Source organism: Rhamphochromis sp. 'chilingali' (assembly GCF_963969265.1).
Source record: "Rhamphochromis sp. 'chilingali' genome assembly, chromosome: 20".
NCBI lineage: Eukaryota > Metazoa > Chordata > Actinopteri > Cichliformes > Cichlidae > Rhamphochromis > Rhamphochromis sp. 'chilingali'.
In genome coordinates this window covers 5,406,696-5,425,228 of record NC_137947.1, presented here as the reverse complement: position 1 = coordinate 5,425,228, position 18,533 = coordinate 5,406,696, and the positions used below count along the sequence as shown (strand labels likewise).

At 40.2% G+C, this 18,533-nt stretch overlaps 1 protein-coding gene across 3 annotated transcripts in view; it reads right to left on the bottom strand.

Annotated features, from left to right (window-relative positions):
- plekhh2 (pleckstrin homology domain containing, family H (with MyTH4 domain) member 2) overlaps positions 1–18,533 on the bottom strand; it is a 41,062-nt gene that overhangs the window by 16,393 nt on the left and 6,136 nt on the right. For 2 of the 3 annotated variants that reach the window (XM_080868818.1, XM_080868819.1), the window contains exons 3-8: positions 3,617–3,679; positions 3,382–3,531; positions 3,056–3,139; positions 2,846–2,927; positions 2,500–2,685; positions 39–964 (exon numbers count right to left, since the gene is read on the bottom strand). In XM_080868818.1, coding sequence (XP_080724944.1) covers positions 39–964; positions 2,500–2,685; positions 2,846–2,927; positions 3,056–3,139; positions 3,382–3,531; positions 3,617–3,679 — 1,491 coding nt within the window. Of the gene's footprint in view, positions 1–38; positions 965–2,499; positions 2,686–2,845; positions 2,928–3,055; positions 3,140–3,381; positions 3,532–3,616; positions 3,680–11,499; positions 11,635–18,533 lie in introns of those variants that run through there. The other variant, XM_080868820.1, reaches the window with a different exon arrangement.

Here is an 18,533-nt window from a genome sequence, read left to right as displayed (position 1 = left end):
ACACAACTTGGTGTGCCTAACATGAAGGGCAGTCTTACCCAGGAGGGGAGCCTGTGTAAAGGTGGAGTAGGAGGTTTGCTGCCAGGTGTGGTGCTATCACAGTCTGACCTCTCTGAGCCCATCTCTGTCCCAGGTTCTGATGAATTTGGTGCGGATGGCACGGTGGTTGCTGCTTGTGAGCCGGGAAGGATTTCGGGAACTGTGGCTTTGCCCGTTTCCATTCCAACCTCCTGCTGTGCATCAACATCAGTTTCCTGAGGCTGGAGGGGGCGCAGCATGCTGAGTGCATTACGCGTTCGGCCATGTGCTGCCTCACTGCTGATTGACGGCTGGCTTAGGTGTTTCTTGGCCAGAGACACGTTCATCAACCCGAACCCCGTAGGAGTCCTCAGACGGGGCTGTTTGGGTGAGGCGGGGTTGTCTTTTGGATCCTGGGGCAGGTTGGGCCGTTTAGGGGTGAGAGCTGGTGTGAGGATGGGGCTGGGAGTGTTAGGTTCACTGGAAGATGATGAGGAGTCAAGTCTCTGTGACTGGAATCGTTTGTTGAGCTCCTCAGAGGTGCAATCCTCCAACTTAACCGTGCGTCCCTCCTCCTCGTCATTCTTACACCCTGCTAGTGTTCCATCTGATGGCTCCAGCAGGCTAAAGCTGGGGCGCTCTGTACGCTGCATGTCATCGTCAAACAGAGAGCTGCTGTCGTCTGAAGCTGTCAGGTAGGTCTCACTGCTGGGCCGGCTGAACTCCAGAACACACGCTCCGCTTCTGCTCTCACATACTTCTTCCTCCACTGATGCAGCACTGGAGAGCACAGACAATACGCGGCGGGACTCGGGTCCAGATGCATTGCTAACAGAGCTTTCAGGTGCACCGTCATCCTCTAGCGGAGAACACAGCAGTCCAGTTTGGCTCGGTTTATGGACTTCACCATCTGTCACTGATGAGGATGTCTTCTTACTACTTTTATCTGCCAAAGAAAGCATAAAAATGTGTAATAATTTCACAGCTGGTGGAGCACTAAAGACGAAGCATTTGAGATCTTTCTAGATTACAGATTACAATTTAAGTGAACTATGTATTTCAAAAAAAAGAAAGAAAGTTAAATAATTCAAATTAAATAAGTTAATTGAAGGATTTGTTCCTCTGGGATAGTTGCCCCCTCTCTCTGATCTAATTTCTCTCCCTCATTTATTTTCTGGTGAATTTGCAAATCTACGCTAGTGCTAATGTTACAAACAGAAATACATCTGACAGCTCGGGTGGAGGCAGCATTCACCATGCAAACCTGACATCTGTGTTGCATCTGACCAGTGCAGTGTGCAAAAGCACAGGAATAATCATTTACTGTCAGATCCTGACTCATCCTTTTCCTGTTTGCCCTGTAATGCTGTGTATTAGTTAAAGTGAGTATTATATATTGAAAGACTCAGATATTAATCTTAAGACACTTCTGATCTTCTGGAGTCTCATTAACTACATTTTGACAGACATTTCAATGTAAAACTCAAAAACACTGCAAGGCGCTTTAAAAAGTATTTTTATTGACCGCATTTTATATTATGGCTGACTTGCGGGATCTGAAAGTGAATCTAAATACATATTTAATGAGGTCTGCAATAATAAGTGTGTTCACGGGCCAGATTTACTAATGCTCTGCACCACAGCAGCTTGTTAGAAGTCTGGTTATTATTGTAATGTACTGGCTGTATCTTTGTCTGTAAGTTAGACCATTTTTTGTAGATCACCTGCAGAACTTTCCAACCCCATTCGTGCAAATCTGCAATTGCGGCATCACACAAACTCCCCCCAGTTAGTAAATCCTCCCCTATGTGTGAAAGCCTTTCCTGTGGCTTCCCTCCAGGTTCCGTTCTGACCCACCTGACACACATCACTGATCACTGAGCAGCAGTACATTAACTCCAGCTCTTCAACCCACTTTTAGCCCCTCTTCAGGGTGTTTTTCTGGACCTTTGTGCCCAGGAACACCATCTAGTAAATGCTTTGTTTTGACTAAAGCTTTCAGCTCTTCCTCTACAATACTTGGTTTATGACCAAACACTAGGAGAACCAATTCTTGTTCTCATCAGCCTCTGCTATGCTGTGTGTTTATAGCTAATTAGTGAGTGTTGGCTTTCTAACACACTAAAACCAGTTTGGCAAACAATGTTAATACAATTCCAGCACCACATTAAATAGATCTGCACAATTATGACTGAAGAATCTTAGTATCTCACAGTTTAACTATATTGTTTCTTCACATTCTTACTCTAACTATCAGTGATGTTATTATGTTATATAACTATCACACATTATTATTATTATTAAAAGTCTCCAAATAGCCCATAAAATACTCCAGTGGCAAATACTTTCCTTAATACAGCATGACTATGACCTCACTCAGATAGTTACCATCCTGTGTCCAGCTCTGCCCCAGAGTCCCATCTAACCACTCACAGATGCTGTTTTCATTATCCATAGCTGCGTGACTGTGTGGGGACTTACCCGTTTTGTCCCTGGCGTCTGTCTCCCCCTGTGTGCTCAGGGTCTTCTGGGACGGCGCTGGTCCAGTCAGGACCTGCGGGTTCTTCCCTCTCACCTGAAAGCAGCCGAACGTCAGGCTGCTAAGACGCTGGGCTTCACCTGGCCTACACAGGGCTCCAGCTCCACCCTTGCACTTCTGCTCAAAGGCTGCAAAAGCAGCAAACAGTCATGCGCATACTGCAGCGTGTGCTTACAATGTATTAGCATTGATAAATCTGTATTTGCTAGTAGCAGGCATTTAGGAGTTTTAACCTGCATAAATAACTTGCATGTTAACATGTTCCAACAAAGTTCCAAAAGCTTATACCTTGTATTTGTTTTTGAAGCTCCAAAATCTGAGCCTCCTGTTGTTTGTTGGTTTCTCTTAATGCTGCATTCTCTACCTCAAACTGAAGCACAAACATGTTCTCAGATAAACCAGCAACCACATTAAATACTTTAACTTATCTTCCAGATTTCCGTGTCTTTCTTATCTGTGTTTTAGGAGCCTTTACAGCTGACGCACACACAGATTTACCTCTGACAACTTCAGCATCACCCACTCTTTGATCTTAGCTGCCTTCTCTTCCACCGCCTTGGCATCTTGAAGGCGGAGCTGTTTCTGTTGAAAGAAGTAAAAATGAGCCGTCTGTCTCTCTGGGTGAATATATTTTGGAATAAGAAGGGCAGATTTAGACGAAGCGAAACAGAGAACAAGGGCGGGGAAACATAAGTGAACAGTAAGGAGGTTAAAGATGGTGTTCATAGAGATAAACGTGGTATTAAATTTAAAAAAAGGGGATTATGAATTACTCCACTGGCATCGCATCTGTTGAAATTCTTTATGCGTGTGCTTTTTCTTACCTGCTCCTCCAGCTGCTGCTCCAGCTGTGCGATTACATCCTCCTTCTCCTGCACTAACGCCTGCAGCTCCTGGCACCGCTGAAACAGACGCACCTCTGAGTCTCCAGACTGACCATCTGCTGCTTTGAGCTTCTCCTCCATCCACTGCACCTGGAATCATCACACATGTACTCACATAATCGCATTCCGACACGTCGAAAGGAAAGACAAACAAACTTGTGTTTCTGGTCCTCACCTGCTGCTGAGCTGTGAACGCCCGTTTCTCCGCATCGATCACCTGCGTCTCCAGTTGTTGAATCTGGAAAAGCAAAAGTTTATTTTAACTGGACTTTAAAAATAAATAAATCCTAATATCTTACTAGTCTTGTTACATGTTCACACAAGGACCACATAAACATACAGTAACCCCGTCTGATCTAAAATTAGTAATCAGGTTCCTTTCAGTGATCCAGACTGCAAATGTTTGCAAATGCATGGAGATGAAATATCCACTCCACTCGAGCCTGAAGCCAAACACAACAGCACCAAATAAAGACAAAGAAAGTCTTGCATGCCTAACGAGAACTCCACTCAAGATAACGCTGCCACGCTAGAAAGGAGCAGATGCGATTCAGCTGGGTTCTGTTATTCGAAGGAATGCTATGTTCAGATAGATTCACATTCATTTGCAGCCATTTTTAACACAAACTACTGAGATGTTAAGCAACCTACAATGCTAGTTTATTTATCTTCCTCGTGATGAAGATAAGGTGTCATTCAGTGCACGCTGAAACCAAGATGGCTGCTGATTGGGAAAACTGTGTTTGTTACTCTTAGCAATCCAACAAACATCACGAAAAGAACTTAACATCCAAAAGATTGGTTAAGACTTGTATCTTCACAAAGAAGTTTTGCTTCATTTTGTGTGAGTATTTCCACAAACTTTGAAGTTTAGGGTCCCTTTCTTTCATCACATGTGCTCTACAAGTAACACCTGGCTTATTGGATTACCTGGAGCCTGGAATTAATTTTGTCTTCTAAGAATTTAAATTGGTGATCAAGAAACATGACAACTAAGAGGCTAACAGAAGATATTGAAGAAGTTAAGAAGTCTCTTAACTTCATGTCAGAGGAATTGAGTAAGGTGGTGAAACAGCAAGCAGGACTACTGGACTTAATTGAAGAAGTAAGACAACTGAAGATTGTGATTAAGGAAAAAGACAAGAAGATTGAAGAGCTGGAAAAAAGAGTTGAAGATTTGGAGCAGTATACAAGAATGGAAGATGTGATTATTTCTGGACTGAAGACAAATCACTACACCTATGCACGGAGTACAGCAGGTGACAAGGAGGGGGAAGATGCACCAAGAGCTGAAAAGGATTTGCTTGAGCAGCAAGTTATTCAGTTTTTCAAAGACAAAGATATTCTTTTGGATAGCAAAAACATAGCTGCATGTCATACTATTCCACAAAAACATACCAAGATGCCAACTATCATACTACGATTTGTGAACAGGAAATATAAAGTTGAACTGTTAAAGATGGGAAAGAAGTTAAAGGGAACCGGCGTATATGTGAATGAGCATCTCACCAAGAGAAATGCTGAAATTGCACGACAGGCAAGACTATTGAAGAAGGAAAGGCACATCCAAGATACCTGGACCAGGAACTGTAAGGTATTCATAAGACTTAATGGGACACCAGAACAAGCTAAAGTAATTGTTGTCAGAGACATTGCAGATCTTGAGAGATTTAAACAAAAGAAATAGAGTTCAATGTAGAAAAGAATTGTGTTGCTGACTGTGATATGAACAATATCTGATAAGTGTGAGAAAAATAACTATGCATGTGAATGTGTGAACAAAAAAAGGCAAAAAATGGAATATTTTGGATCTCATGATTATAAATTTTATGAGTTGGACAATAGTATTGATCCAGATATCCACCTCTATCAGAATGTTGATATGACATGTGAATATTATAATGGGGAAGAGTTGGATCCCAAGATAAAAGGTTTTTCATTAATCCACTTTAACAGTCGGAGTCTTTACAGTAATTTTTCTAAAATCAAAGCGTATCTTGATCAATTCCAAAATAAGTTTGCAGTGGTAGCAATTTCAGAAACATGGTTGAATGACGACGAAGAATTGCAAGATGGACTAGAGGGCTATGAAATGTTTTGGCAAAATAGGAAGAATAGAAGAGGAGGAGGTGTTGCTATGTTTGTTTTTTCACATCTTAAATGTAAAGTTGTTAACAATATGACTGCTGTGATTGATAACTTGATGGAATGTTTAACCATTGAAATTCAGGTTGAAAGCTCGAAAAACATATTAGTTAGCTGCATTTATCGTACACCTGCATCCTGTATAGATCAGTTTACTAAAGAAATTTCTGTAATATTGGAAAAACACAAGGAGAAGGTGACTTTTTTTTGTGGTGATTTTAACATTGATCTATTGAAGGCAAACGACCATAATAAGACTTCAGAATTTATTGATACAATGCTTAGTTTTGGATTCCATCCGTTGATTCTAAAGCCGAGCAGAATAACGATGGATAGTGCCACTTTGATCGACAATATTTTTGTCAATAAGATAAACGGCAAGATACATAGTGGACTGTTAGTCACAGATGTAAGTGATCACTTGCCTGTCTTTTCAGTGTTTGAAATGAACAATCAACTTCATTTTCAAGAGGAAAAGCAAATGGATTACAGTGGTAGAATAAAAACACCAGAACAAATTGCGGCTTTTAAAACAGACTTAGAAAATTATGACTGGCAAAAAGTTTATGTGGAAGACACTAATGATGCATACAATGCGTTTTTGGATATATTTTTGTCAATCTATGACAGCCATTGTCCAATTAAAAAGTTTTCTAAAAATTATAAAAAGAAAAAACCATGGTTTACACAAGGTCTGGAAAGAGCCCGTAAAAATAAAAATAGGTTATACAGGATTTTTTTTGACACATAGAACAAAGGAAAATGAAGACAAATATAAGAAATATCGAAATAAATTAACATCTATTATGCGATACGAAAAGAAAAGATATTATGAACAGCTGCTTCAAAAACACAAAAGTAATATTAAGGCTACCTGGAGTGTATTAAATAGGATAATAAAAAATCAACATAATACATGTTCTCCAACACGTATTGTAACAAGAGGTAATGTAGTGATTGAGAATACTGAGAGCATACTTAATGAATTTAATGATTACTTTGTTAATGTAGGTCCCAACTTGGCAAAAGAGATTTCTGTACCAGGAGGAAATGATGAAGTAGATTCTACTTCTTGTAAATGTAACTCAATGTTTCTTAGTGGAGTCTGTGAGAGTGACATTGTAGAAGTGGTGAGTAAATTCAAGAGTAAAAAATCCACGGATTGTGACGACCTTGACATGTCGCTAATTTAAGAAGTTCTTCATAGTGTCCTTCAGCCGTTAACATACAGTGGGGCAAAAAAGTATTTAGTCAGCCACCGATTGTGCAAGTTCCCCCACCTAAAATGATGACAGAGGTCAGTAATTTGCACCAGAGGTACACTTCAACTGTGAGAGACAGAATGTGAAAAAAAAATCCATGAATCCACATGGTAGGATTTGTAAAGAATTTATTCGTAAATCAGGGTGGAAAATAAGTATTTGGTCAATAACAAAAATACAACTCAATACTTTGTAACATAACCTTTGTTGGCAATAACAGAGGTCAAACGTTTACTATAGGTCTTTACCAGGTTTGCACACACAGTAGCTGGTATTTTGGCCCATTCCTCCATGCAGATCTTCTCGAGAGCAGTGATGTTTTGGGGCTGTCGCCGAGCAACACGGACTTTCAACTCCCGCCACAGATTTTCTATGGGGTTGAGGTCTGGAGACTGGCTAGGCCACTCCAGGACTTTCAAATGCTTCTTACGGAGCCACTCCTTTGTTGCCCGGGCGGTGTGTTTTGGATCATTGTCATGTTGGAAGACCCAGCCTCGTTTCATCTTCAAAGTTCTCACTGATGGAAGGAGGTTTTGGCTCAAAATCTCACGATACATGGCCCCATTCATTCTGTCCTTAACACGGATCAGTCGTCCTGTCCCCTTGGCAGAAAAACAGACCCATAGCATGATGTTTCCACCCCCATGCTTCACAGTAGGTATGGTGTTCTTGGGATGCAACTCAGTATTCTTCTTCCTCCAAACACGACGAGTTGAGTTTATACCAAAAAGTTCTACTTTGGTTTCATCTGACCACATGACATTCTCCCAATCCTCTGCTGTATCATCCATGTGCTCTCTGGCAAACTTCAGACGGGCCTGGACATGCACTGGCTTCAGCAGCGGAACACGTCTGGCACTGCGGGATTTGATTCCCTGCCGTTGTAGTGTGTTACTGATGGTGACCTTTGTTACTTTGGTCCCAGCTCTCTGCAGGTCATTCACCAGGTCCCCCCGTGTGGTTCTGGGATCTTTGCTCACCGTTCTCATGATCATTTTGACCCCACGGGATGAGATCTTGCGTGGAGCCCCAGATCGAGGGAGATTATCAGTGGTCTTGTATGTCTTCCATTTTCTGATGATTGCTCCCACAGTTGATTTTTTCACACCAAGCTGCTTGCCTATTGTAGATTCACTCTTCCCAGTCTGGTGCAGGTCTACAATACTTTTCCTGGTGTCCTTCGAAAGCTCTTTGGTCTTGGCCATGGCGGAGTTTGGAGTCTGACTGTTTGAGGCTGTGGACAGGTGTCTTTTATACAGATGATGAGTTCAAACAGGTGCCATTCATACAGGTAACGAGTGGGGGACAGAAAAGCTTCTTACAGAGGACGTTACAGGTCTGTGAGAGCCAGAGATTTTCCTTGTTTGAGGTGACCAAATACTTATTTTCCACCCTGATTTACGAATAAATTCTTTACAAATCCTACCATGTGGATTCATGGATTTTTTTTTCACATTCTGTCTCTCACAGTTGAAGTGTACCTCTGGTGCAAATTACTGACCTCTGTCATCATTTTAGGTGGGGGAACTTGCACAATCGGTGGCTGACTAAATACTTTTTTGCCCCACTGTATATTTGTAACAAATCATTTCAAACTGGAATTTTTCCAGATAAAATGAAAATTGCCAAAGTGATCCCACTATATAAAACTGGTGATAAACAGATTGTGTCAAACTATAGACCGGTATCTTTACTGCCTCAGTTTTCAAAGATTCTTGAAAAACATCAACAAACTAGATTCTTTTATTGATAAATATGATTTATTGAATGATCATCAGTATGGGTTCAGAAGAAATCGCTCAACATCTCTAGCTGTGATGGAATTTATTGAAAATATTGCAACGGCTGTGGATGAAAAACAGTTTGGAATAGGTGTGTTCATTGATTAACGTAAAGCCTTTGATACGATAGATCATTCTTTACTTTTACGGAAGTGTGAAAGGTATGGTTTAAGAGGTGTTGTACAATTTTGGTTAAATAGTTACTTGAATAATAGGTTCCAATATGTGAGTAATAATAACATGAAATCTAAACTTAGAAAAGTAACTTGTGGAGTTCCGCAAGGATCTGTTTTGGGACCCAAGTTATTTTCACTTTATATAAATGATATTTGTACAGCCAGTGATACTTTAAAATATGTGATGTTTGCTGATGATACAAACTTATTTTGCTCTGGAAAAGACATAAAGAAATTACTGAAAACAGTGGAAACAGAACTCATGAAGTTAAATAGATGGTTTGTAATTAATAAACTATCATTGAATGAAAGTAAAACAAAATTTATGTTATTTGGGGGTAGTAAAAGTAATATTAAAGTAAAATTGAATTTAAATAATGTTGAAATTGAAAGAGTATATGAGACAAAATTTTTAGGAGTAATTATTGATGATAAACTTTGTTGGAAGCCCCACATAAAACATGTGAAACGAAAATTATCCAAGTCTATTTCTATTCTTTATAAAACAAGAGATTTTTTGAATAAGAACTGCCTTTATTTATTGTATACTTCCCTTTGTTTGCCTTATATGACCTACTGTGCAGAAATTTGGGGGAACACATACAAAACATATTTGGATTCAATATTTAAATTGCAAAAAAGAGCTATTAGAATAATAAATAAAGTTGGATATAGGGAGTCCACCAACCAGTTTTTTGTAGGATCATCTATGTTAAAATTCATGGACATTATATATTCTAAAACTTTAGAAATGATATATCGTGTGATGAAAAAGAATGTTCCAATTTGTATTTTAAGTATGTTTCAACTAAGAGATGGAAAATATGATTTAAGGGGGTCTTATAAGTTTGAAATGCCTAAAGTGAGAACCAATGTTAAGTATAGATGTGTGTCAGTTTTGGGAGTGAAATTATGGAATGGACTTAATGATGAACTGAAGATGTGTTTTTCTTTGTCATTCTTCAGGAAGATTTTAAAAATTAGTATTATACAAGGTTATAGAAATTTGGTTTGTTAAAAAATTTTTTGTGTTGATTTATCATTGATTTCTTTTCAAACTGTTATACAACTTATTTATCAATGTTATTTATTTTCTTGGTTAAGGATTTGATTATTTCTATGGGGGTAAGGGATAGGATAAGTATAAGCCATAAGGCTTCAGCCTATTCCTTTTTCGGTTTCTGTTTGAGTACTTTTATGTAAAATTATAATCTGTTGTTGTTGACTGAAATAAATTTCAATTCATTCATTCATTCATTCATGAACTTGTAACTGGGAGGCTAGGGATGGATTAATTTGTTTACAACATTGTTATAAAGTCTTTTCATGGCTGTAGAAGTGCTGCATATAGCGCCTTTAACCATTACATAATGGTGATGAGGTGCCAATGTTACAAGTAGCCCTTTGTGTGCTAAGATCACAGCACTACATGTGGAAGCTAGCAGGAGTGTGCTAAAACAACAGCAAAAGGTCACACGGATTAAACACACGCACACACACACACACAGACATGAGATTTAAAAAAAACCTGTGGGAATGAGCAGCGAGACAGAGGGATGACTTGATGAACAACATTCCTCTGAAATTCCTCAGCTCAGAGTGCCGGAAGCAGCGTAGGAACTAGAGATGGCACGATACCACTTTTTTATGTCCGATACCGATATCATAAATTTGGATATCTGCCGATACCGATATGAATCCGATATAGTGTTTTTTAATCAACAAAACTGTTTTTTAAAATATCTTGCTGCATTTTGCAAGTCTGCAAGTTCATACTCAAGTTTAAAACAACAACTACACTAAAGCTATTCTGTTATACCTGTATACAAAAAAAATATTTCATAGTTCAGCAATACTGATCAATCTAATAAACTTAAACCTACACCATCCTCCCTATTCTGGTATTTTAAAGAGTACTTAGCGTAAATATTAAGCAACCTAACTAATAGGGTTCCAACTCCCAGCAACAACAAAAATAAATAAATAAAAAATAGGGAACCACCCCTCACGCTCCACTTCATGATGCTTAATCAACGTAATCAACCTTAATTTGATGAAGTGTGAAAAAAATGCACAGAAATCAATTATTTTTCAAGAAATATTAAATAGATTCAACATCTTTCTTCAACAAAATTGCAGACTGCACAGATGGTACCTTCCCAAAGGAAAATGTACTATAGCTTACTAGGGTATATATATTAGACTTAATAGTCACTATATACAGTAATTGACTTCTATTCATTTTACATCAAATTAAAACTTTGGGTGTCAGATAATTATTTATTAAAAGCTTATTAAAAGCTCATTTTAAATGAGAATAAGAAAGAAAAGTATGTCTTTGTGCCCCCTTTTCCCAGTTAATGCCCTATCGGCCCCCCTGGCTAAACTTTGCTAGATCCGCCCCTGCACAGTTACCAGCGTCAGCTACGTAGAAAAAGATCCTGGTGTAGAAAGTAATATTAAATAAATTCTAACAACAGCTTATCAAGCTTAAACGTGCTGCTGTTGTTCAGCCGCTGGTTTCCTCTTTCTGGTGCAAAGTGGGCCAAAAACAAAGACGGACTCACGACAGAAAAGCCGATCAGCTGATCATTTAAGCAGTTTCAGGATTGAAGTAGCAGCCGGAGAGCGAGAGGCAGTCGCTCGTTAAGCTTAACGCAGGAATGCTTTACAAACATTCAGAGATGGACTTACACACTTGCTTTACTTCTCTCGGGGATAACTTTGTCGGAGATGAAATGCCAGGTTGCTAGCGAAGCTCCACATGCTATCCAGACCACAGGTCCCGCATGCCACAGCCGCTCTATCACGTGATGCATACTGCTCCGACATGCTAACGTTCTGAGGTGAGTTACGGCGTGTTGCAAGTTTTGTGAGGTGCTTTCGTGATATTTAATGGATCGGATTACATTTTTTATTTTTCTCCGATATCCGATCCAGTAATTTAGGTCAGTATCGGACCGATACGTAATATCGGATCAGTCCATCTCTAGTAGGAACCACTGTCTTCTGAGGAAACTCTCCAACCTCAGAAGCTTAGAGCAGGAAAATATGCAGGATTATAGATGGAAACTGTCTGCGTAGCAACCACCATGGCAAAAATATTCCTCGACATGTCCACATATATACAAAATGCATTTAAAAAAATTAATCTGTAATTAACATGTGGTGTATAGTACATGTACACCACTGCTCCTTTTTATTAATAATAACAAAGAGAATGGACTGGCATCACTTTCCATCCATTATCTTCTGCTTATCGAATTTAAGGTTGCACGGCAACCATAGGGCAGGAGGTGGGGTAAACCCTGGACAGGCCACCAGTCTGTCACAGGGCTAACACAGAGAGACAACCATTCCCACTCACATTCACACCTACGGGAAATTTATTATCACCAACCCCACTAACTCCATGTGGGAGGAAACTAGAGGACCTGGAGAAAACCCACACAGACACAGTGGGAACATGCAAAAAACATTTTTTGTGGGGTAAAGTTGAGGCAATTTTATCTGTTCACAGGAACAATGAACGGGGTTTCTGTGTGCTGAACATCCTTCTAATACTGTATGGATTGCAATGTAAGTTTTCTTGAAGGACTTAGATGTCTCCATCACTCGCTTAAAAAATATGTTTTACAATTATTAAAATTTTTATATTTTTTGAGGAAAATGTATCAGTTGCTTTTATGTTAATCAAAAATGATTTCTTCCTTTAAAAGTCTAATAAAGTATCATTCTATTTGCAGCCAGCTCACACACTCGTGTGTCACATCAGCTATGCGCTGTGAATAGCTCCTTGTCTTATGTTACTCCGTAGAAATCGACAAATTAGCACTTAAATTAGTAGCTGCCATATCCAAACTTGATGGAAACCGCTGTGAAGAGCGACATCTGTTTTTAGCCTGGAGACAGGCATGGCTGAGCTCCAGTTTTCCCTGCTTCTGTTCACTTGTAGAGACCAGAAGAAGTGGACCAAGCTCAGGCCAAAGCCGGGAAGCCACACCCTGCCAGACACCCACACTGTTTCCACCGCGCAACGTTTTCTGGACCAAAGTGGAAGCGAGGCCTTTTACACAACCGCTGTTCCACCTGACATTTGAACAACATTTCACAGAAGCGGATTCTAGGAAGAAGAATTTATAGGATTATGTCACTGCGTTTCCACATATGGAAAAAGGCTGTGGGTGTATTCAACTCAGTATTTGGACAGTTGAGGTAGAGCTTTTGCACATCTGGTTTTTGAAGATCTATTTTGTCCTGATAAAACTGACAAACTGTGATGAATCCAACAATAACACAGATGCTGCAGACTTTTCTTCACCTACTGCTGCTGTCCCTGTGAACCTCAGAAGCATTACTTTTAAGGATTACTTTTACTACAGGAAAAAGCACATTGCGATGAAGAGCAGACACGAATAAAGGTCAATGCGTATCACACACAAATGCACAGTCTTTCTCTTCCCTATATAGATCCTCTGCTGTACCACAAACGACCGACCACATGTGCCTCTCTCAATGACAGATATAGCATCTGGCTGAGCACGCCATGTTAATTACAGGCCATGTATACTGTAGGCTACAGCTGGAGTCGACACGCACATGGACTTTTACGCACACACCACTTAACAGTGTATACAAAGGCTTAAACACATTAACTGCTGCGTATCAGAGCATTCGAGTAAGTGTGTGTTTGCTTCATGATGTTATATATAGGATGAACCCAACCTGGGCGTGTGTGTGTCACATCCTGTACAGCTCACTTAGGACGGGATAAGAGTAACGCCTTGCTACTCTCTTTGTATTCAGGCACAATACGAGCACTGCTATTGCCGCTTCATCGCGTCCGGCCCTGGCGCTCACCTACACGTGATCTCTGTGCTCTCCCTCAGCCTCAGGTCTATCACCTCTGCAGTCGACTCCCCGTCCAAATGCAAAATCTGAAATCCAGTTCAACTTCCATTCCTGGAATTCCACAACTGACGCCCTGTGGCCAACCTCCCCCTGAACTCGCTCCATCCATCCATCCCTCCCCCACCACTCCATCCGCAGGCCAGACAGCCAGCTCACAAAGCCTCTTTCTGTAGGCTGCGACCCACAGTGCTTACCTTACAGTTAAAACAGGTTTAACACCACAGACTTACACCAAGTATGGTAACTTGCACCGGGGGCTAACGCTGACAAAGACTTTTATTGACAGATTAAGTACAAGCAACTAAGTAAGGACATATATTTTACATTTCATAGGGGATCTAGAACGTTCATTTCATGACAGTCAGTTCAGAATAATCTTAATTATTATTTGAATGGTTCTGGCAGTTCACACAAAGTCTGAAATCAGCTGTTTTAGCTTCTGCTTCACTTCAAGCCATTTTCTTCTGATCAGGCGGGTGGGGCTTCTGTGCTCCCAGTCAGAGCTGTGTGTGTGTGTGAGATGGCCATGTTAGTTCTTTAGCTCTCTGTGACCTCAAACAGACCGAAGAGCAGGAAAAGCCTCTGAAACAGACCTATTAGAGCGTGCAGTATGCAGCTTTTGGGCCACAGGAATTACTTGAACAGAGTTTGACCTCATTATATGAAACTTTGACCACATTTACTATGAGGATCCACCACTGTAACAATAGATATATGATTTAAAAAAATATAGCAATGCCAGTTGGGCTTCCCTTACAATCTAACAATAAACTCTAGTTCCTTTGGCACACTCTGGGGCAGGCACATACCATAGCTGTCCAAAAAACAGAACCCCAGCACGTGCAAAGTGGAGACGGACACGCATGAGGAAAAGCAACATCTGTTTGAAAATGTTATGGTTAGCCGTAGGCATCTATGTGGCTGTGACTGGGCAGCCAGAGACTAAAACTGCAAGCGGATGTTTATGTGTAGCAAAGAAGGAGCGGAAAGCTTTGTGCGCGGTGCTTAAACTGAGACACTTTCTCTCATATCACATCACTGATTGGTGTCTCAAATCTGCATTTTGAGGCATTAAAATTAGCATTTTGGGCCCCACAATGATGTTTTCTTTTGAATAAAGTTATCAGATAACATTTTCGAGGGTCGATAGTATTCGCCCGCTCAAACACTGACCTTTTTATAGAGCCATAGCAGAAACCACTGCTGTGCAATGATGTGGAAATCTTGTCAAGGTCGAAGAAATCATTCGGCAAAAAGGATATTTTAAAATATTTTGAAATGAAACCTCAAGCAGTCAGCAAAACACTGAGTTCTCACTTTGTCTGCAAACACAACAAGGACCAAAAATATACGTTTCTGGACAAGAACTACATCCAGAAGACCAAAGTGAACACTGAATATTCTTGGAGCTTGAGAGATTCAAGCTGTTTAACAGCAGCTGGGAAATACTCAGCTGTACCTTTAAATAATGTTAAGTAACAGACAGATAAAATATTAAAGTGTCAAATATCAAAATCTAAACATAAACATCTTGGAGGGGATGTGTTTAGGGTGACCAGATATCCCATGTGGGACTACAGACACACAAATACTAACAGAAAGAATAGCATCTGAAATAACAAACAATGGTCTTAACTGTAATTAAAAGAGAAGAAGGGAATCCACAAAGACAATCACATAAAGCCATGGAAACAATGGTTTGGAGGATAACACATTTATCCGACTATCCAAGCCTGGATAAATGGGAGGACTGTGTCAGGAAGGGGATCTGGCAGGAACCTGTGCCAAATCAGAATATGGACCCATATACTGTGGCAACATAATATGTGTGTGTTTATGTATTATCTTTGATATCCTAACACGTCTGACGCAAACATACTCTTTGTTACTCCGGATCCGGCCGTGCTTACAGCACCACACAAATAACTTGTCAGATAATATAATTAAAACGCTCCAAACAGCCAACAGGCCCATTTTCAAGGTCTGAATTGGTGAAGCTGGGGCATGTGCCAGTCAAGTGGCCACACCTCCCTAACTTTGACCACTAATTTCACCTCCTGTCTGTTTTGATTTTATCGCTACTTCATTTTAACATTTAGCATCCTGTCTTTTTCTTTTCCAAAACTTTATAGGGAGGTTGAGAATCTCTCCTGAGACAGACACACAGGCACATGGACACAAGAGAAGAAGTGAATGAATGCATTACTTTAAAAAAAAAAAGGAGGGTGAAGGCTGATATATAGAAAATGTAACACACATGGTCGCTTTGTCTTCATAAGGAGATGTGTAGCCTACTGTTACAGCTGAGAGACCCCGCTGGCCAAAACTAACATGCCTCCCAAATCCAAATATCTGTACACACACACACACACACACACACACACACACACACACACACACACACACACACACACACACACACACACACACACACACACACACACACACACACACTCTAAACTGGGTATTTCCTCCCCTGGGCAGTTCAATCCTTACACAAGGCTTCATTTTTTTTCTTCCTCCCCCGTTTTCCCTCTCAGTCACCTCATACAGGCTTTCTAGGATTTCAGTAATTTGCCAAGTCTACCCAGACTGCCGTCAATTCATTTCATGCTCCAGTTTTGTGGAACGGCAAATTCAAAACCTTCGTTATCCTCTTTCAAGGTAATTCTGCAAAAAAGAGGGAGGAAACCTACAATAAGAAACACAAGAAACTGCAACATATTGATGGTTGATCAATAATAAAAACTATAACAAAAAGGAAAAATAAATATAAAATAAAAAATGGACATATATTGTACCCACTGCAGATGTAATTATCCATGGCTCCTTAGTTTTCCTCTTCCTTTGTGTCTTGAATCCCTTTCCTATTACTCCTGCATTCCTCTCCCAAAAATGGTCATTCTGACCCCTTAACCCTTCCTCTACAAATTTTCATTCTGTTTGCGTGTTGATACGGACGGCCTGTCGTATTACACTGACCCGGAGCAATCCAGCACAGCGTCTGCTCTGACTCAAGCCTGAATGTTCTGCAGCTGGATCTGCGTGAACATTTCGATACAGTAATAAACACGAGCCACTGACCCTGCTGTTGTCTCGTTTCCATGTGTTTCCTGTTTTATTTGAAGGTTGCTCTGAATGTGGCGTTCTGTGCTTGTAGTTTTCTCCATTGCCATTTTTCCCGTCTTTGTTAGTGTTAATTCAGCTGTAGATTTTGGTCCGTTTCTCTTTTCTAAAGTTCAGCGTCAAAGTTAAACTTTGGTTCAGTTACCGGGGTAACAGACTGTTTCTCTCTGGCTCCGCCCATCCTGCTGCTGTTGCAGCGACTGACTGACACTCGGTTTTATCTCATTGTCCATAAAGTATCAAAGCACATTCATTTGCAAAAGTTTACTTTTGTACAAACACTGAAATCCCAGTTAAGCAGGAGTTCTTTTTGTACCTTGCATTTTTATAACCACAAAGCAGGCTGCAGACAGTTTAACTGTATTCTGACTGCACTTCATATGAAAAAGTGTCCACACATTGAAACATGGCTATTAAATGATGTCGAACAGAGCTTCTAACGCATATTTCAGGTCCATAACTAAACTGTATCTGACCTGTTTCTCCATATTTTTATTCTCAGATTCTGTCAAATATAAAATTAGGATTCGGGCTCCGTCTAATGATTCCCACTGAAGTTGGATAAATGGTGATTACGGACAATATAAAAGGGTCATATGTTTTACTGATGACAGAGAGGTCCAGTCTAATTAAATTATAACATAACATAAATATCACAGTCCACATGGACATCCACTGATGTTGGTCGGCTGGATTAAAATGGAGACTCCCCTCTTTTTTTTTTATCCATTGCCAGAGTGAATCACGCACGCTCAGCTCATACTCGGGGTTGAGTGAACTAACTCAGCTCAGAGTTTGATGGAATAATCTCATAGTTTGTTGAACCTTTTTCAGGAACAGCACTTTCTAGATCTTACAGTATTACCAGCATTTTACCTCTTTCAGGGTTATATGCCACAACCTGCGATCTGCCTTTTTGCACATGCTGCAGTGCCATCAATACATCGGAAACAGTAAACAGTTTTTTTTAGCACCAGTTATTTGGGAATCTGAAATGTAGAATGAATCACTGCTCCTAATTAATTCTTTTAAACCCACTCCTCACTGGTTTATGAGTCTACCTCTGTGAAGCGATATTAGGGGGATTTTGCAGTGACGTGCATCCGCCCCCACACGGCTTTAAAAACAACAAGCTCGGGCTGAGGCGGTGGGAGCCACAGCAGAGAAAAACACATCAGCAGGGGTCTGGATGTTAACGTGATGAGCTCAGAGCATTACGAGGTCAGTGAAAACATGTTCACCGGTCATTACACAACAAAGCCACATGAGCAAAGTCAGAACACATTACACAGTACGCGTACACAGCATTTGGACTGCGCTTAAACTTTTTATCAAATAAAATAAGTGCTTAAAAGGGATCTGAATGAGACTGGGAATTTTAAAGGATGATTAAGAATCATATTTGTTTGTTCAGATTAAACTTATTTGGCTTTACTTGAATACTAACATGTGCTTTAGGGTTTATTTTTTTTCCTCAATATCATTATTTGTGTTGGTGTTTCTAGAAATGCTGCTGAACTCTGACTGAACTCTGGATCCTTGGGAAATGACATCAGTCATCTTTGGTGTGCAGTCAAGACTTAAGGATTACTGCTATTCTTCATCAGATTTAGAGCAGTCATACTGACCAAATATTACAGGGTGCTGAGCAACAGTTTAATGCAGGATAAAGGCTTTGTTGATGTCTGCCA